The sequence below is a fragment of the Medicago sativa genome, chromosome 8, assembly GCF_051527215.1.
Source record: "Medicago sativa cultivar Bolivia chromosome 8, Bolivia_mono, whole genome shotgun sequence".
In the NCBI taxonomy this organism is placed as follows: domain Eukaryota; kingdom Viridiplantae; phylum Streptophyta; class Magnoliopsida; order Fabales; family Fabaceae; genus Medicago; species Medicago sativa.
In genome coordinates, this window is record NC_140756.1 from 57,313,660 (window position 1) to 57,335,542 (window position 21,883).

The following is a 21,883-nucleotide window of genomic DNA, read 5'->3' on the forward strand; positions in this document are numbered from 1 at the left end:
GTTAAGATTAGTAATTGATAATATATGAAGATGTTTATGATTAGTATTAAGATAGTTTTACGACCAATATAAGAAGATTAATGACACTAGTTAAGGAAGTTTAAGTTGTTAGATATGATTAATGAATTATAAGATGTTTAAGTTGTTGAATGTACTTTATATGATTTATATGCTTAATATTATTGTTTGAGAAATCTCACCCCCTGCTTGGAAATGTTGCTCTTCGTATGGATAACTTGCAGGTAATCAAGATTAGAGGCGTCGTGAGTGGACTCCTCACATGTGTTTCTAGGTGCTCTGATACGTAACGGGATGGGACTTGACTTTACTTCTATTCCTTACGTATTGTTTATGAACTTTTATGAATAAATATTGAACTAAGACTTATGAGATTTTCTGATGAGGCCTGCGTGCCAAAGACTTTTTATGTTGAATGAACTAATTCCGCTGCGAAGTTTTGAATTACTTATGTTAAATGATTTTGAAGAATAAATTGTTATTTATTCAGTTTATGAATTTTTAAGAAGTGTAGCATTCCATTTAAAGTTGAATTACTCTGATTTTTAATTATGAAATTTTTACGTTGGGAAAACAGGGTGTTACAATATGACTAGGAGATTCATCCCTAACCTGATCTCTGGCATCAGCATCTGACATGCCCAACAACCTGGTCATCATATCAATCGATCGGTCCTGATCCATCGACTCATCGTGCTCCAACATGCGGCCGTAAATAGGAATGTGCAGAAGATTATGCACATCGTCCAGAGCACGTATCATGGCATGGGTCATAGTCGAAAACCCAACGTGTATCAAACCATGGAGGCCAGACCCCTCCACAGGCTCCCAAAACCATCTCAAAGCCTCCTCCGGCTTATCAAGCTCCTTCAACCTTTTCCCTGCGTTTACGCACTTATAACCCACTGCATCATGCCACATCTGAAATTCAAATTAAATAAGACATTGTCACTATTTTAAATGATTCAAACACTTACGCTACATTATTTTTAATAAATTAAAACACTTACGCTACATTATTTTAAATAAATAAAACACTTACGCTACATTATTTTAATTAACTAAAACACTTACGCTACATTATTTTAATTAACTAAAACACTTACGCTACATTATATTAATTAATTAAACAACTTACGCTACCTAATTTTAATTAATTAAATCACTTACGCTACGTTATATTAATTAATTAAACAACTTACGCTACGTTATTTTAATTAATTAAACAACTTACGCTACCTAATTTTAATTAATTAAATCACTTACGCTATGTTATTTTAATTAATTAAACAACTTAGGCTACCTAATTTTAATTAATTAAATCACTTACGCTACGTTATTTTAATTAATTAAACAACTTACGCTACGTTATTGTAATTAATTAAATCACTTACGCTACCTAATATAATTAATTAAAACATTTAAAGAATTTTAAACAATTTAAACACTTACATTATTGTGGTTCACCCAAAGAGGGTTCGCCACGTGCCTCGTGTAGTCGGACAACAATGACGTGGTCTCAGGTCCTCCAGAAAAGGGAGCCTCTCCAGCAAGATAGGGCGGTATCCGCGGAACACGACCACCTCGTCGTGGCTGAGGCTCACGCTCAGGCTCACCCTCGGGAATAACATTATGTGCCTCCATATAATCTGCCACAACATCCTCTGGCACCCCCTCACCCTCATCCTCTGCCTCGTCCTGCGGCGGCGGCTGAAAATACATCCTCTCCTCCTCCATCCGATCATTGCCAACAAAATCATCATCCGCATACCCAGCATAATCATGCGCTGGTGTCGGATCAACCACCTGGGAGGAGTCATCCACATGTGCCTGTGAGCCCTCTCCATGTATCATCGGGTCCCTGCGCCTCCGAGTCTTAGGGACATACGGGTCTTCAGCCCTCTTTTCTCTCCGAGCACTAGCGGTACTCGCCTCTTTACCTCTCCGCATCCTATCCTCTCTAATAACCCGTTGCTGCTCATCTGTATCCCTAGCCATATCTGTACAAAACACAAATTAAAAGAAGGCATAAATACGTGGGCAATGTATACTTTACGATAACATGATTCTAAGCCATTGAACATATCATAAAAATCCAAGGCATTGAACCTAAGGCAAGTAACATGTAACATATCACAAATTTAACTTAGGCATTCATAAAAATCCAAACTTAGAATCATTCAACTTGGGCATTTTCATCAAAAAAAATTATGTATCGTATAACATTATGTCATTCTTAAACTTGCCAAAAAATGTCAAAATACAGGCTTATAATAATTACAACATCTATACATTATAAAATTGAACATACTTGAAAAAAAAATTACACAAAAAAAGCAACAATTTCTCACTTAGGCATTTCGTCAAACACCTTATGTGCATTCTAAATTAGGAGCACAATTAGTGTTATTTGAACATCTAAACAACTACATTGTACCTACACTTACTCTAAACAACAATTCCAGCATAAACAATACATTAAAACATCTAAATCATAGTTAATTTTCAATTTTCTAACCTAACCTAAAACTAACATTTTGCTCAAAATTATGAAAACTAACACCCTAAACAAACTACATTGCATGTAAATAGGAAAGAATGAACTTACTTGTGAATTAGTTGATGAAATTTGGCGCAAATTCGTGAAGTACAAGTTTGGAGAAATTTGGAAGTTGTGTTTTTTGTGTTTGTGTTTTTGGAAAATGAAGAAACGAGGGTTCTGGTGTTGCTAAATCGCAGAACTCAGTGGTTGTTAACAGCCGCAGGCACTCAGCGGTAGTTAACAACCGGCGTGTTTACCAGCGGTAGTTAACTACTGCTGGGGTAAAAGTGTCATTTCCATGTGTCAATTGGAAGTATTCATTGTCAAAAAAGCAATTTTCGTCACTTTTTACCTACAGAATACACATGGCAATGCAACAAGTTGCTACATGTTTTGTTTGGTTTTTGGTTTGAACAAACATAATTGAATGCTATATTAAATTAAAATTTGAATTACACCTCCCCTTTTAGAAAACATTACTTTGTACACCACCACCACCTTATGTATCTCTCAGTTCTTGACAAATTTTTATCTTTTCTACATCTCAGACTAAAATTATTGGTAAGTATACCCCTTGTTGAGGTTTAATAATGCAAATGCCCTTGTTCTATACATGCTTTGGCGAACAAGCATTTGTTTTCAATTTTTTTTTGTTGTTTTATTTTCGTTTTGGGGGACAACCATTTTTATTTTATTTTTTTGTTTTTTATTTTTTCTTGTTTAGTTTTATTTGGTTTTTTTAATGATTTTTAGAATTAAATGTTTAATAAAAATCTAGCAACAAACCGTGGTCTGTACGGATTAAACGTCAAAGCGCGAATTATGCGTCAAATTATTCTACTCCCTCCGGTCCTATTTATAAGAGAAATTTGGGTCAACAAAAGTGGATGTATTTGGTCCAACTTTTTAACCAGATACATTAACTTTTGTTGACCAAAATTTCTCTTATAAATAGGAGGGAGTATTATAAATTCTCTTATTATTATTTTTAAGATACATAAATCAATCTACTTAATTAATTAGCGATTGACGGTTGTAACGTGTATAAATTGTACAACAATATTATCTATTGACTATTATTTTTTAAAGCAAGAGTTTTTAATTTCTTTTACAATTTTTTATCAATATTAAAAAACCAATAACAATAGGCCATTAAATAAAATAATATTAAACATATATAATATGGGGTCACAATAGGTTGTAGGTAACCCATCTCAACCGCTCAATATTTTTATTAATATATCAATGGTCAAGAATAATTTTTCTTATAGTGGAAAAGGATTCCCCTTTCCCATGTTAAACTCCACCGTATCCCAAACTCAAAGTCTTCGTCATTGAATTGATTGGTGTTGTTGATGATGTGATCCAAGTTTGAATAACTTGTTTTCTTCTCATAAATATTTCAACGGTAAAGCACTCGGAAGTTTCAGGTCAATGAAAGAAAATTTCAGGAGAATAAATAAATTTTGATATATTGTTATTATAAATTTTACAAGTTTATTCACCAATTAAGAAAGTGTAAAACATCAATAATGGATCGGTTCATGTGATTAATGACTTAACATCCTAAATAATTGGTCACATGTTCGATTCTTACCTTAGGAAAAAAAAATCTCTTTAGGAGGAGTGAACCACCTTGTATACTCCGCAGATCACAACTAAGGCCCCGTTTGGATTGGCTTATTTTGAGCTTATGTGGGCTTATCTACTCTCATAAGTCTTTTTAAAGGTGTTTGGGTAAATAAATAAAAATAGCTTATCTTAGTTTCATAAGCTGCTTATGCCATATTTTAATAAGCCTAAATTTTCAGCTTACCCTCCGGCTTAACAAGGAGCTTATGAATTTATGTAACCTCTTTCGATTCTCTCTGGATCCACTTTTTCGAAACATATATGTTAATTATAATGTTAGTTATCTTTGGCGGTGCATGAGTAACAAAATTGTTATATACTTATCTTAAGTAACACACGTAACTAAGATTTTTTTTTTGAAGGAAGATTTTTATTATTTTTTTGTCACGTAACAAAATGAAACTGAATAAAAAAACAAACTTAACTTGTCTTTTTTGGTAACAAACTGTACACTAATATCTATATATATGGTAAATTTATTTACACCTCTAATGTTAATTTTGTCTTATATGAATATTGATATTTTTTTAAGGACGAATATTGATTATACTATATATATATATATATATATATATATATATATATATATATATATATATATATAAAATTAATATATTATAATATTGTTTTTTACATCTTGATTAATTTTATCAAAAAAAATCTTGATAATTGTGGTTCGATTCTTTGATTTTTTTGTTAAATTAAAAATATTTAAAATTTTGATAATTGCTTATGTAATGTCACATCCAAACACTTCAATTTATGTAAGTACTTTTTAGTGTACATATCCAAACATAAATAGCTTATCAAGTATAAGAGCTTATGATGTAAGCTCTAATGTTATAAGCCATAATGCTATAAGCATCTATATAAGCTGTTTATCCAAACGGGGCCTAAGTTTGTATCAATATTGGTAACTAAAAAAAAAAGCGTGTAAAATATTTGTACCAAAAAATAATAAGGTGGACTTGTAACGGCATTCCTTATGAAACTATTTTTAAAAATTATATTATTAATCTTTGAAGTATATGTAATGTCATTTTATTTTGCTCAAAAAAAATGTAATGTCATTTATGGCAAGTTGGTCCCATTGTTTAGGTGATTAATTTCGAGAATTTTAAAATTGATGGAAATTTATAAAGTATTTTGTCCAAGTTAAATTTTAAACGGCACCTAAATGTTAGAAATTGGTAATTATTTCCTTACTCTATAGTCTATACAATATGAATATCAAATTAGTTTTTAATTTTTTAAAATTCATTGCAAGTTGGTCCCAATTTTTTAAAACTTTCAAACTGACCTCTATAAATTTTCAAAAGAATTATAAATTGACCCCTAAAATTTTTAAAAAAATTGCAAACTAGTACCTATTTTTTAAATTTCAAGTATCACTGATAACTTTTAAAATATATAAAAGTATCCCAAAATGTTAACAAGGAGTTTTTTTTATTGCTATCCAAACAAAAACTTTTAGAAATAAAAGAAATTCAATTGAATCATTTGAATTGCCTCGAATGCTAAAATTTCTAATTACATCATCCAAACACACGCTTATTGCACTTGTAAGCATACTCCTATTAACTAACCATAATGTGTTAAAATGTACATTTGAAAATCATGTTAATCACGTTTAAAATGATGGTTAATTGTGTTCATTATGGTTAATGAACTGCAACACTTTGTTAATTCGTTAACCGTCCATTTGACTACGTTAATTATGTAATTTTATGTCAAATTTTGTGTCAAAATATCATGTCTTTAACCTAATTTAACACTCTTACTGAGACGGGGTGGGCACAAATGTGAAATTTTACCACATGCCATGAAGGAAAGATTTTCAAGGAGTAAATGATCAATAACGCCGTCCACAATGTAGATAATACAAATGACCATTTTATAAATGTCTCCAACAATATTTGAACTATGTTCTTTGAAGTTACAAGGTTAAAATTATATGTTAATCTTTGTTTCATTTCTTACTTAGATCATATTTATTTTCCATGTTGAATTGAATAACATTCCTATTGTATTTTTTTGTCAAGAAAAACCATTACCAGTATTTTAGTTTTATTTTGATCCTCAAATAAAGTTTGCAACTGTTTCTCTCAACAATAAAAACACTCGGTTCTCCTTTCAAACAAAAAAAAAACTCAGTTCTATTTTTGTTATAAAATAATTTCAAAGAAGGGAGACATTTTTTCAAACAAAAAATAAAAAGGTAAACCGCATGAGCTTCTGACAAGTACATGTAACGAACTAAGTTGAAGTTTTGTCAATTACCTCACCAACAAATTGTCTAACTCACTTTTATTGTTTCACAAGCAACCTGCACATATAAGTTACATTGTAGCTATTATTTCAAACTACTTTTTTTATACTGGTAGTAAAAATTACAATATCATAAATTCCACCTTAATTAGCTCTAAGGAACTCAGTTATTTCTTTTGACATCTCATGTATTTTTAGAATGAGTTTTATTGAGTTGAACAGGTACCTAAAGAAAGAAAGGCATGCATAAATCTAGCATGACACAACGGTTGTCTGAGAATAAACAAGTGGAAAAATAAATAAAAGAACTCAGCCAAGTGGCAGCTCACTAATACACAAAAAGGTTGATTAAGGTTATTTGTGACTCACAAATTGTTGAGGATGTGAATATGAAGACCAAATTGAAGATGGGAAAGGTGAGAAAGTTGGTATTGCAGGTGGTAGAAAGTACCTAACATGAAATTTTACACCAGGTGCAAAGAATATCATATGTCAACTATATTGCTTCATTGTGAAGTTTCATTTTGGCCTGCTATTATGTTGCAGATTTATGATACTGTATCGAGGCACTGATGTACATCTAATACTTCAATGTCTCAACAATTGCATGCATTGTATCGTACCTCTATTGAGGCGCTGCCATTGAATTCGCCACAATTTATATTTACAAGATTGAGCTGTGATCTGAGAGCATGTGATTACAAGTTTCTAGCTAACTCGATGCTTCATTGTGATTTGCAAGGTTATGTTAGTATCCAATTTTGCCTTTACAGATGCCAGTTCAGATATAGGTCAAACTACCCAACATCAAATTATCAGCTGCTAAGCAGTTGACTTACCATAATGAAGTGAAAATGTTAATATTGTACTCTAGTTTTTCAATATTAACTAATGGAGTGCCATTTCTTCACATGTTTTAAGCAATTTGAATGTGGAACTAAATTTTACTTAAAAATCAAATATACATAAATAGATATACATTTCTGCATGTCACATGGTATATAGACAATTTTATAACAGGAAAGTGCACGATGGCTAAAGATAAATTTAACAAACAATTATAATCTAAATAACAAACGCTGGATTGAGCTCAGATCTAAGATCGAGAAGGCCGACCATAAGTTAGAGGAAGAGAAGGGCAGTACTCGTTCATGTTGACATATGGATCTAAGGTGTGATAGCCAGGCTGTTCCATCCTATATAATCTGATAAAATGGAAATCAGTCATTCTTTTTGTTGCACCAACTTGGTAGGCATGTTTGGTTATCCTCAAAATTCTGAGCATGTGGGCATCACAAATCTGCAAATCATGCGAAAACAGTTAGGGAAAAAATAACAATTATATCCAAAGAACAGAGGTGCAATCAATAACGGAGCATCATGACTTACTGTGAACTCAGTAACTTGAATGGAGCTAGAACCAGGACCGAAAATTCCAGCTTCTATACATTGAAAGAATAAAACCAACACTTGTTGATTTACCGTCGTTGTACTGTACACCTAGTCGTCTTGCTCAGGAATGGTGAGTAATTGATCAAAAGGTATTCCACGCTTCCCAAGCTCTACTATAATATCGTGCAAATCCATATCCTGAAAGCATACAAACATGAGAGATCTCGAAAACTATGAAAGAAGCAACCAATGTATAGTTTGGTAAACATTTAACTATTAATGTATAAAGCAACCAGTGACAAGGTGATATTAGATGTAATTTTCCGATAAGGAATTATTTAAGCATTTAACTATCAAAACGAACAACATATAAACTTTCAAAGAAACTTAGTTAAACTAACATGTCCTATACATTCACAGACATCGAACTCATAAAATGCCAATTCTTAAAGGCTGACAAACTTTATGATTTCACACCAGACCCAAAATTTCCATATCGAAACAAAGTTGAGCATTATGTGAGATATTCCTCTTGCAACAAAGAAGTCCTAAACTAAAACAAAGGCAAGTAGAGTTCACATACAGTCTTTTGTATTTGATGAATAGCACCAGAGCTCATTGGTAAACTCAAATTTCAGACAAGTCCCGCTGGTTATAATTGACAATTGTGCCCCATAGGCGGTTGCTTCAGTTTTGGAGGATTTCTTAAGAGTGTTGTCAAATAGCGGGGCTATATCATAGTGAATTTCAACAAAACTTCTAGGAAAACTGCAATACTATCCTAGTTTTGCTATTGGCTATTACACATAGCACATTTTTGGCACTATGCTATTGATAACACTGTCTCTTTGCCTTAATGGTTTCCTTCTTTTATTTACAAATTTAACACACACAAATAAAACAGAAAAACCTCAATACACTAAACGGTCCAAACCAGTGCCAAGCCTAGGACTGGCAATGAACCGAACTAACTCGAAAATAGTTCGTGATTCGATTCGATAATTGATTCGTTGAACTTGGTTCACGAACCAAATGAGTCGAACTTGAGTTGAAAACCAAACTCGTTAAATAAATGAGTTGAACTTGAGCTAAGTAAGGCTTGACTCGTTTGGTTCATGAACCAGCTCGATATATATATATATATATATATATATATATATATATATATATATATATATATATATATATATAATATTATCTTGTATTTTTTTATACAATATGTAATTTATATAATAATAGAGAAAGTGAAAAAAAAGAAGTTAGTACCTTGTGCAGGCTTTTAAACAAACATGTACACTCAAATAGTCCCACATCGGGGAGTTTTGTAACCATTAAAGAGGAGAAGTATTATATATATAACAGAAGTGCATCCAGATTCACAAGGTAGAACTTCTACTGGCATAATATTTCGAGATTTTTTTTTTTTTTGAAAAATAAGGTCAAAGACATATTATTTGAAGGAAAAAAAAAGCTACTGAAATATGAAATTCAAGCAAACGATTTGAACCTAACGAGCCGAACCGAACTGTTCGTGAACTTTAAACGAGCCGAACTCGAGCTAGAAAAAAGGTTCGTTTCGAACTCGAGTTGAGTTTCGAGCTGAACCAATTCTTATCGAGTCGAGTCGAGCTCAGACAGGTTCGACTCGACTCGACTCATTTCCAGCCCTAGCCAAGCCTTACTTCAGTCCCAAACCACCTATTCAATGCTTCATTCCACATATTTGCAGAATAAGTTAGCTGCATTCTAGTCCACATGAAGTTACCTGCAATCCTTGCTATTCCACATATCTATCTGCTTTGAAAGTGCGAAAAAGTTGAAAGCCTAGTAGGTTCTTAACAAGGTTTTAAACTGTTGCTGCGGTTGTCTCGCAATCCTTGCTATTGCGGAGAATCGTGGTCAAATGCGATTGCTGTGAACTCAATAGCGGTCATGTTGCTGTCACAAACATCACAAACCTTGATGTTGTGGCCCAGATCACAGTTCCAGCCCTTAATCTAACACCTTGGTTCTTAATACCCCAATCGGAAGCATCTTCCGAATCGTAAGTCATCTGATAACAACATTTTGTGGGGCAGTATATTTTAAGCACCTTTTACTGCCTACTAAACTAGCCTTTATAATTATTGTTTATTCCTTGTGCAGCTTAACTGCCTGATAACCAATGACAGCAAAACTAAATCTTCAAAAAGATCATTTAGATCCATGTGCTTCATAGGGCTATCAAAACATTATATGCGTTCAAAAGAAAAACAAGGATTTCTTTGAGAGAAAAAAAAAACTACTTATCTAATCTTTTGTACGTGCTTCATGTCCTGTTGTTATGCCTCATATCTGTATTTAGCATACAAGTGCCCAGAAAATGGATAACAGAAGATATAATTGAAGTCATAAACAAGTACTAACTAATTCATTTAAAGAACTCTATTCCTGAACTTGTGCAGCAAGACTTGGTCATTATATCATAATAGCTCATAGTTCAAAGCAGCAAATCCAACAACTGCATGGTAGAAGATAATGAAATGACAGGTAGGGTAGAGAAACTACTACTTACATAGTCTATATGTTATTGATGAACTAAAAGTTGACATGTTGCAGAGGCCTTTGGGCATGGGGACAAATTTCTTGCTATTTCAGACGGTTCCTGTGTGGTCCAGATTGTCATGGTTTGTAAAATGTTTGAATTTTTCAAAATATACTTTGCCAACATAAGGTCACTTTGACAGCCACTAAAGTGTTTAATAGTGCAAATTCTAAGATAGGATGGAAGGCATTGTGGAACAAATCCTGGTTCCACCCAAGGTTCTTTCCAATCTTCTTGATCCTGTGTTCGCGAGTACATCTCTTTAAATAGTACACATGATAAAACTAAACATAAAGGCGAATTAAGAAAAGATAAACTGAATATGATTCTTAAACCTTACCACACAAACCTGATTAAGTTGGAGATTTTGAAGCTTAGGGCATTGGTGAAGGCACTTGTGCTAGAAAACCACGGTAATTGTGGAGCTCCAAGTGGGTCAAATTATGAAATACAGGAATTAAGAGTGTTGCAGCGGATTCACCTAAATTAAGTAGAAAAACACACTATCAAATCAAGGCAAAAAGAAAATAAAAAAATGAAGATAAGTCACATTTATATTATTCATAATGAAACGGACCCGGATGTCATTGTCGTGGCTCAGAGTGGATGTAATTGCTTTCTCCAAACCACAGGAATACCGCTCAAATGTAGTGATATCTGCTTTAGACAACTTGGGTAAACTGAACCTTTTAAACTCTTGAATGGCTGGAGAATCTACCGACTCTTCCCTATGAAAGATATATACAAAAAAAACAATCATAGATTCTCAAAAGACAGCTTCTTTGGTAGTCAGTAGTCACAACTCACAAGCAGGGGCGGAGCCACTCACATGCTTGTGGGGGCTCCTGCCTGCACTCAAATGTAATGAAGGCGGGGGATACTCGATGTAGTTCACATTATGGTACATCACTTAGTATAGTTTCTTTATTCTCTTATATGATTGGTTTCCATGAGTATCTAAAAGAGTATCTAAAACCCTAAAAGTTCTCTCCTTTGGTTTCCATGAGTTTCACCAAGCTTACCCAACAAATGGGTCATGGAGTGCTTAAATAGTGTGACAGAACTGTCAAAATCGCGCCACACCTGTACCCAATCGCGTCACGTTACAAACGTACGACCCAAGGTACAACGGCCTTATCCACAAATCGCGTCACGCCTGTGCAAATCGTGTCAAGATTTGCCTTCACCTGAAACCATCCGTTCTGTCAACAAAATCGCGCCACGCCTCTCTTAATCGTGTCACGATTTTCAGCTTTCCCAGAATCAGAATTTTTGAGTCATTTCTCAACAATAACCAGGAAAATGTAACTCAAAATTTATACAACAGCATATAAAGCAACTTAAACAATCCTAAAAGCCACGAGCAAACTACCACAACCCTTCTAATAAATACACCTTGCTCTTGGAAAACAGCCTATTGTCCTTATCTTGAGAACACTACCATTACCCTTCTAATCGTAGAAGAAACATACCCACCACCAACAAAAACATCCGCTCTATGCCGAAAACAGATGCTAAAAATTGTCGCAGGCAAACGAACAGGTACGGACGTCCCAATCTGCGGTTTGCAGGGGGGCTTTTGACTGAATTTTGTGACTATGCGTGAATTCTAATACCTCTTTTAAAAATTAAATAACAAAAAAAATATATGACAAACCCTCACCTCGCATTCAGGGTAGTGATACTAATATTTGAACAGTTACTGCTGCATCAAGTGTTGAGATGAGACTAATAAACTGCCAGCGAGCAGTTAGGGTTCAAGTATTCATCATATTGTATTGGAATGGAATTCAGTCAGGGTAGTGAAACGTTATGACTTGTAATTACCTCTGCTCAATTTGCAAATCGGTTTTAAAAGTTCGGTTATTTAAAGATATTAGTGCAGTTCTGCTATACGTGCAGTATAAATGTATGATTTAAAAGCATGGTTATAAAATACATATGAAGTCATTGTTCAAAAAAAAAATACATATGAAGTCAAAAGGCTAAATAGTCACCATAGTTGAAAAACACTAACTACTCTCTCCGTCCCTTTATATAAGCACCTCTTTGCACTCACAAAACAGGTGCTTATTTAAATGGGACAAATAGAATATACATATGTTGGAAAACGAAAAAACTTGCATGACATCATTGTCTTTACATCATGATACAGCATTATGGACAACATAAATCCAAATGCCAAAATACATACCTAGACAGTTTATCGTGTCATTCATATCTAACAGCCTTTGATATGCTTTTCCGCCTCTTCAAAAGTCCATCCATTAACTTGATATACGTATATTTATTTAAACTAACTCCTTTCTGCTCTGCCTGTTGAAACAATTTCATTGCATCCTTGTACTTTCCCTGAGTACACAAACTACTTATTTGCTCTGAGTACATCATATCACTTGTACCAAGCTCCGGAGAGATGTCTTGAGTTTTCACCTGTTGCCCTTTCTCTGCAAATTTCAACGCCAGTTTCTCTGCTTCCTCAGTTCTACCAGCTTTGGTAAGCCCAGTCACAATAGCATTATAGGTATACCGGTCAGGCTCCAAATTTTTCCCCTCCATTTCAGTCATAAGGTCAAAAGCATCCTCAAGTCTTCCTTCTTTGCAAAAAGAGGATATTATTATGTTGTAGGTAACTGTGTCCATGGGCTTCCCTTTAGAGATCCATGTGTTAAATAGTGTTAGACCTTTCTCCAGCATTCCCTCTCTGCAAAGACCTCGAAGAAGAATATTACATGTGAAAATATCTGGTTTCAAGGAGTGCTCTACCATTTTGTTATGGAACTGGAATGCTTTCTCTACCGCTCCCTCCCAGCAATAGCCATGAATAATTATGTTACTAGTAGATTCATCGGGGACCAAACCCTTCTCTAAAAGCTCGTTTAATTTGTCTACAGCTTGACCAGTTTTCCCAGACAGACACAACCCCCTGATTATAGTGTTATAAGTGATAATAGTGGCAACAATTCCCTTCTCCTTCATCTCCTCCCAAAGCTTCAACGCCCTATCTGCTTGTTCATCCTTGAAATACCCCATGATTAGAGTTCCATACGTTACCTCATCAAGAATATAACCTCGCTTCCTAGCCTTCACAGTCAAGGCGTAAGCATCGTCTAGCTTCTTCTCCAAGCACATAATGTGCAGTAAGGTGTTAAGAGTAAAAGTATCTGGTTTCAATCCTTTCCTTCCCATTTCATCCATCATCTTATAAGCCTCTGCCATCTTTCCAGCTTTACAATAACCATTAATCATCGTGTTATAAGTAAAACAATCCGGAGAAAACCCACTTTCCACCATCTTCACCATTACATTGCTCGCCTCATCAATCTTACCTTCCTTACAGAACCACTTAACCATTATATTATGTGTCACACCATTCTCCTTAACTCCCCTCGCCTTCATTTCCTCCAACAACTTAAACGCCGCATCACTACCCCGATGCTCAAAACACCCATCTATCTAAGTATTATAAGTAACAACATCCGGAACCAGTTTCAATCTCTCCATCTCATCTCTAAACCTAACCGCCTCATCAATCTTACCCTCATCACATAAACCCCTAACCATAGTATTATAAGTCCAAACATCCGGCAACATACCACTCCTAGTCATCAACTCAATAACCTCAGCAGCTTCTTTCAACCATTTCAGCTTACAATACCCATGAACCAAAATATTATAAGTATTCCTATCAGGAACAAGACCACTATTCTTCATTTGAAGCAACAAATCCCTAACTTGACTCAACTGACTTCTCTTACACAAAGCAGTTAAAACAGTATTATAAGTAACATTATCAGGACAACAACCATATTCCCCCATTTGATTAATCAACCGAAGCGCTTCTTCGACATTATTATCAGAACAATAACCATGAATCAAAATATTAAAAGTATTAACATTAGGTTGAACACCAAGCTTAACAGCATCTTGAAAAACCTCTCTTGACAAAACCAAAGAATGAGAGGAATTAGACCTGACAAGAGCATTAAGAAGAGTATTACAAGTAAGCAAATTCGGTCGAACACGAAGGCGTTTCATTTTGTTAAAAATCTGATAACCAAGCTCATGGTGTTTAGAGATGACATAAGCAGCAAGGGAAGTGTCAAGTAAGGGTTTAGGGACGGAGTGATCGGCGCGAAGGAGGTGTGCATGAAGAGAATGATGTGGGTGATCGGAGGAGATGAAATTGAGAAGGAGGGATTTAGCGTCGGAGAATTGGCGACGAGAGAGGAGAGGAGGGAGTAGAGTGAGAAGGGGTTTAGGGGAATGAATGAGAGAGGAATGTGCGTTGGATTGGAACCATTTGAAGAAGGAAAGTAGGGTTTTTGGTTGAGAATGAAGAGGTTTGTATGAAAGGATTGAGATTATGATTGGGAGTGTGAGGCGTGGGATGAATTGTTGAAGATTCTGTGGGTTTTCGTTTTTAGTTTTGGTTAGTATTGTGGTTATTGTTTTTATCAGTTGTTGTTCTTTTCCTCTTCCGTCTCCGCCACCGCCACCACTGCCGCCGGCGACGGTGTTAGTGTTCATCATCTTTCTGCTTTGTTCTCTGTTTTAGGTTTTGGGGTTTTTGTTTGAAGTTTGCTTGATTGAAGAGAAGGAAGGATTCTGAATTTTTAACACATAAATTGAAAATTACGAAAATGTCCAACTCTAGTTAGAAATTTACTACCTTGACCAAAAACAACAACACTTTGTATACGTGGCAGAAAGAGATTTTAGTTTTGTTGAAGCTACACCGCGTAATCTCTCTTCTCACTCTCTCTCACCTATTTCTCTCTTCACAACTTCTCTTCCAAACCAAACACACCCTAAGGGTGTGTTTGGTTGTGAAGAGAAATTGTGAAGAGAGAAATAGGTGAGAGAGAGTATGAAAAGAGAGAAATATGTGAGAAATAGAGTAGATTTGATGGATTGTTTGGAATAAGAGAAAGATAAGAGAAATAGAGAAGAGAGAATTATAATGATTTAACAAATTGACAAAAAAGCCCTTACCTTATAAAGTCATCTTTATAAAAAAAAATTGTCAAGTTAATTAATTATTTCATTTTCCTGGTCTTGCTGTTATCAAATTAATTAACTAAATAGTATACAACAAAAACAAAATTAATAAAATAGGGGAGTTTTTTTTTTCCTTTGGAAAAGCGAATGTAAAGAAAAAGTTACAAAAATAATGAAAGTTGATTATAGAAAAAGAGAAACTATGTTTATCTCTTCCATTCTATACAAAACGAGGTCTATCTCTTCACAACAACAAATCCTTGGGGAATTGCAACTTGAGAGCAATACCAAGCCTTTGTTGTTTTCCATTTAAGCCAAGAGAAATGATATTTTGACAATCACTTTTTGACAACTTTTGAACAACTTTCTCTCTCATACTCACATGATGTTGTTATCCTCTCTCTTCCTTTTTCTCTCTCAATTGTTTTTGACCAATAAAAAGTGAGAAAAACATGGTTGTCAACAAAGTTGTCATTAAATAGATGTCAAAATATCATTGCTCTTAAGCCAAATATACACAAGATCTTAATTGGGGTGTTTGCTGCAAATCCATTTGAAACAGAAAAAAAAAAAAAGCTTTGTACACGGTGAGATGGTTTGGAACACATTCAAGAGACAGCATATAACCATGGCAGTAATGAAGAGATGAAGGAACAATATGAATTATATGAATTGTGATTGTGATAATAATAATTAATAATAATAAGGGTAGAACAGGAAACAAAAAAGTGAAGCTGGTTTCTCCCCCCTTTCTTCGCATGTTAGAGGAGAAACAAAAAAGTGGTGGGGCCCATATTAAAGCAGTCTCTCTCTCCAACTTCTTTGCAAACCAAACAGGAGAAGTTTGACATCTCTCTCCAACTTCTCTCTCACCAACTTCTCTCTTTCCTATTTCACCTCAAACAAACACAGTGTAAGTGATTCTTTGTCAAGGTGCTCCTGGAAGCACTCAGTTTTTTATCTGCTATTTGGTTCAGTAGTTGCTCCCTTTTTTAATCAAAATAACTTTAAAAAGTCCAATGCCATATGCATAACAAGAACATGTAGCGAAACACGATTCAAACTATTCTTTGACCAAACCCATCTCGGGTTGGCTTCAGATCTTGGAGTGTGCTCCTCTCAAGGTCTCAGGTTCGATTCGATTCCCCTTGGTGGCAATTTTGGTGGGCTAAGTCCACACAGAGCAATGGGCCCCGCAAGTGGGCGGTGGAATTGGTTCCCTCAGATTAATCGATTCTTGGATTGGATGCTGAGTTTTAAAAAAAAAATATCTTTGACCAATGACAGTGTTTAATGTAATTAACCAACATAACTTAAGATATTTCATAAAGGTTTGAATGAAGATTTGTGAAAATACAGCTTATATTATCTATGTAGTCACTAATCACAATATTACTGATGCAAAATATTGATCCAAAGGCATAATACAAAATCATCGTAAATTATTGTAAAGTGTAAAGCTTGAATCTGTGGTCAAATTTACAATGCCACTATCAATAGTAATTGCAATCAACTTTGGTTGTTTAAATTCACAGAGATGGATTTATTGTTTTATCTGATCTTGGTTGTTGTAATTTCTCGCTGTTTCGGCTGTATAACTGTATTTATCTTGACATAAAGTGCTCAAAATCTGTTTCACTATACATATTACATCAGCTTAATTTAGCTGGGATAGTTATTAGCTTCCTCAATTTAGATTGACATTATGCTGCAAGCCTGCAAGTCACCAACCTATACCCTAACTTATTGGAATTAATTTGTGTTTGTTAGGTTCTACATTATGCATCTTGAAAATCGTCCACTTGAGTTTTCTAATATCACACATCATGCAAGTGTGACTCAGTGCCTTGGGTCCATTGGTGGTCATGTTTGGTATCTTGGAGTGGCTAAGCCATCAGTTGTTGATTCAAATGAAATCAAAGATGATTCAGGCAAGACGGTCGTGAAGTCGCACAGTGGTCATTTTTATCTACCTCCTACCATTGAGGATGTCCAAGTTTTCAAGGTTTCAGGTTCCAAATTTCTCAAGCTTAACCGTGGGACATGGCATGCTGGTCCTCTATTTAAGTCTGATACAATGGACTTTTACAATCTAGAACTGAGCAATACAAATGTAAGATTTTCACCCTCCCTTTCACTAAAGTGTTACATGCACCTGAATTCATTTGCAATGTTCTTTACAATAATACATGGGAATTGTGCTTATCTTATTTTTTTGGTCTTTTTTAGGGTTTAGTGGATGGTGTTGTGATTTATGTATGGTTTTTTATTGTGTTCAGGTGGTGGATCATATCACACACAACTTTAAGAAGGACAATGGAGTGGTTTTTTCGATTGTTGAGTAATTTGAGCTTTATGTAGTTGCAAGCCTTTCAAGTGATTCTGCACATTATGTACCATTAAATGACATATATTATATACATAATTTAAGCATAATTGATCAAATATCAGTAAATCATGCTTACAATCTTATGAAAGATAATTGGATCCAAATCATCAAGAGTGTTTCGGTCAAATGCAATTTGCTGCATTATGTACCAAACAAGAGGACTACACGAGATACTACATTAAACTTTACCTTCCTAGCCTGCTGCATGAACAACTTTCATTATGACAGAACAGGGTGGGTATATATTCAATGTAGTTTCATACTAACAAAACAATCAACCCCTATTCTAACTTGAATAGAGTTGTTATTGGTGGTCATCGATATATGCTTTTCATACGTTGTTGTGATTGTTTAGAATTTGAGTGGTGCTCTATAGCACGACACTCCTGATGCACGAACAAGCACGAAGGGTCAAACAACCTACAATTTGCTAGGTAAACAAAAACAAAGTATCTTAAAGGTCAAAACCTGAGACTCTTTTGATCACAACAACTACTGAACCCTCAAAAGAAACAATTGGACCGCTGGTAAACAAGATGTTAAAGCTGTTAATAAGAAGACAAATAAGATAAAAGACAAAGGTCACCGCAATTTAATAATAACGTGAGTGATTTGGATAAGTGAAAAAAAATAAGGTACAATTTAATTTTCCTGATGAAAATATCATTTAGATATGTGTAAAATAACATAATTAAAGAACCGCAAGTGAATTAAATTTCTTTTCCTTGCTTATATTCCATGCAAAAGTAAAGAAAAGGAAAAGAAGATGAAGTGAATATAAAAACCAAGCAAAAGTCACTATATAGAGGTTCGTAAGTATCGTCAATGGAAGACATTAGAGGTGGAAAGATAGTCATAAATATTGTTGGGCAAATGAGAATTAAAAAGCACAGTAATTGAATGGCAAGCTCACTCTTATATGGATTTGCATGATTTTTCAGTCGTGCATATTAGCATTTTTCTTAGAATTTAGATTAGATGGGAGAAATTAAACATTCGGGTCCGAACAGAATGGTTTTATATTTTATAGGAGCCACAAACACTCTCATGTATTTTATCTGGACTTGGCACTAGGTTGTCATTTTTACTAGTATACAAACTGTCATGTGTGTTTTATTCTGTATATGATATTTTTACTGTTAATTTGGCTTTTGATTTTTACTAGTTTTGTTTTGAATATGTTGGGTCGTTTTTGTATAGAATATGTTGCACTTGGGTATAGTTTATATGTATCATACTGGTTTTGTGTCGTACTGGTTTTGGGACAAATTGATATTGGCGGAAGGATGAATGACGTTAATTAACTAGTGTTGTCAGAGATGAAAGTGAGTAACATTCGACAAAGTCAAGAATCAATTTCAAATATTCATAACATCAGACATATTTTAGAACGTTCTGAAGAGTCGAAGATGAATTTGATGGTTCACTTAAAAAAAAAACACAAACAATTTCAAAAGCATTTATTAAAACGCATTCTAAAAAACAAAACACAAACAATTTTAAAAGCATTTATTAAGATGGATTTTTATCAATGTCCAAAACATTCATAGAGGATCCAACCATGACTTATCTCTTTTTGTTGAGAATGCACTCTCTTTTGGTTGAGAATGCACCAAGAGTACTAGGTTTTAAGATTCAAAGAAGATAAAAAAAAAGGAAAACTAAAAGGATGAGTAAAACAAGAGGGAAGATATACAATCAAAAAATGAGCCACATTCTTTGAGTAAATGATTTGATTCAAGTGTTTAACGAACTGCATATAAGAACAAATCGTTTGGTAGAATCTACGTTCAATTTCTGATAGAACGATTTTTGATCAAACTATACTTACCTATCAGCTGAACTCATAATTACTAGGATCCTCTTCCATTAGAAATCGAAAGATTAACAAACAAAAAAAAAGTCACATCCTCTCTTTACAAAATACAAGCAAAACTCCAATATAAACGAACTAGCGTATTATCTTTTTAAATTTGTATTATGTCGTGTCTCGTATCAAAGTACCAAGCAATGTTAATGTCATGTTATTGCCTCTTTTTGTTTGAATGAAGTTAGTAATTAATTTATATATTGGCTTTTTCTCCTTCATTCGAGTTTGAATCTAGACCTTCAACTTCGTTTCCTTAATTCAAACCAGTTGAGCTAATCAACCCTAGAATATGAATGAATTTTGATCTAGAGACAAACTTCTCCCAATTTGGTTGAGCATGCTCTAACACCACAATTGGAACGGAGTTACTAAGATCATCCTCAATGGAAAGATCTCTCCATTTAAGACTTGGTACCTAGGAGATACATCTATTAGGTAACAAAAATTTTGAGTACCTAATTGGAGTAAGGTCTAGACAAGCATCGCATCTTAAGTAGGACCCGTCAATATTTACCATTAAAAAAAATATTTTGCAATGAAGAGTTATTGGTGGTACCTATTTAGAACTTCTGTATATCTTCTCTCTTGATGATACCTAATATGGACTCCATCTTATTAAGCACATTCATTGGAGAAAAATAGGGGTGTTCATGGGTTGGGTCAACCCAAAAAACCCGTCTAACCCACCCAAAAAAGGGATTTACTTTTCCCACCTTATAGCCTTCTCGCACGCCCTGCAAAAATTCCAAAAATACCCCTGGTCCGGATTATAGAATCCGGACTAGATTGCTAGTAATTTCCGGAAAACGTACTCCGGACCAGATGTTATGTGCTTTTTTGTGTCTTTCTTTGATGTCAAGGGTCTCTGTTAACCGTTATATGAACCCCACACAAGCTGCAATGCAATTGCAGGGTTCATAGGAACGGTCAACAATGACCATGACACCACAAACACTCCTACAAAATTTAAAAAATTTGAAGAAAATGGAAGAAAAGAGGTGAAGTGAAGAATGAACGTATTTGTTGAAGATGGAAGCCTATTTATAGCCTAAAACAAGTCCTAGGTCATTAATACAGTCAATGAAAACGTGTTAGTGGTTGTAACCGTCCAAACCCACATTGATGACTCTCTTTCAAAAGAATCCAAGCTCTCTTTCAAAAGAATCCAATGCTGAAGCATTCCGGATTATACATTCCGGAATGTCCTTAGCCCTACAAAGAAGTGCCAACTTTTCCCTCGTTCACCATAATCGCATTAATCCGGAACATATAATCCGGAAACCAAAGGTGTATTCCGGATTGTATTTTCCGGACTGCATCAATGTCATGGCCGGTGGTCTGCACCACACGCATTTGTCGGTGGTCAAGTCAAAAAAACGTGTTTTACCACGTTTTTTGACTGCATTTATGGCTTCCCAACCATTTTTTACCCACCCCTCCCTATAAATAGCCTCCCAAACCCCCACCATTTCTCACACCATCCTCTCCTCCTCTTCTTCCTTCTACAACCATGATTTTCCATCGTTGGCCTTTCATAGATAAGGGCCTCGTTGAAAACTTTCAGGGTTTGTATGAACGGTCAATGAGGATGGAACCGCGCTGCAACGAAGGGGGGGGGGGGGGGGGGGGTTCATCTGAGGGTCATGTGGGTCAGTGTGGTTCTTAGCCTCGTTGGCCTTTTGATGTTCTAAACTTTTTTTTTTTTTAATTTGTAGGTTCTAATGAAGGTGCACACAGTTATAGTTACTTGAATCTGAAGAGAAAAATAGCACGAGTATTGAAAGGTCCACATTTAGTTACACTGGTATCACCACTTCGTATCCGTTAAGTATAACTAATTTCCTAAATCTCTGTGAAGCGATAACTGACAATATATTTTCTCTGCAACATACTCTATTATAAGATTGAAAAAAAAGCATCAGATTAAAACCTTACACTGCAACTCATTGTATCTACAAAATGCATGCGATCAGTTCAGCTTATGTTTTAAAGTTTGGTGACTGTTAAACGATAGTAGTTACAGTACACATAATATTTTCTGCTAAACTTTGTCACTTAATGCTGAACAGGATGGTATTTGACATCTTAGTATAGTAAATTGCTGACTGATCTCTATTATGTTATCATTCCGAGCAACCTTATATGAACAACATACCTTATTATAATCTCATTCCTTATGACATTATT

At 34.6% G+C, this 21,883-nt stretch overlaps 1 protein-coding gene and 1 pseudogene across 2 annotated transcripts; one reads left to right on the top strand and one right to left on the bottom strand.

Annotated features, from left to right (window-relative positions):
• Positions 1-7,374: 7,374 nt before the first annotated feature.
• LOC146899833 (uncharacterized) lies at positions 7,375-15,027 on the bottom strand (annotated as a pseudogene). The gene is made up of 6 exons (XR_015021851.1): positions 12,631-15,027; positions 11,014-11,164; positions 10,777-10,917; positions 10,407-10,676; positions 7,850-8,050; positions 7,375-7,760 (listed from the first exon to the last, which is right to left on the bottom strand). The product of XR_015021851.1 is annotated as an uncharacterized LOC146899833 (transcript).
• Positions 15,028-17,186: 2,159 nt separating this feature from the next.
• On the top strand, positions 17,187-17,930 carry LOC146899834 (uncharacterized). The gene is made up of 2 exons (XM_085736284.1): positions 17,187-17,550; positions 17,717-17,930. The coding sequence occupies exons 1-2, from the start codon at positions 17,218-17,220 to the stop codon at positions 17,780-17,782; spliced, it is 399 nt and encodes a 132-aa protein (XP_085592410.1). The 5' UTR covers positions 17,187-17,217; the 3' UTR covers positions 17,783-17,930.
• Positions 17,931-21,883: the final 3,953 nt, after the last annotated feature.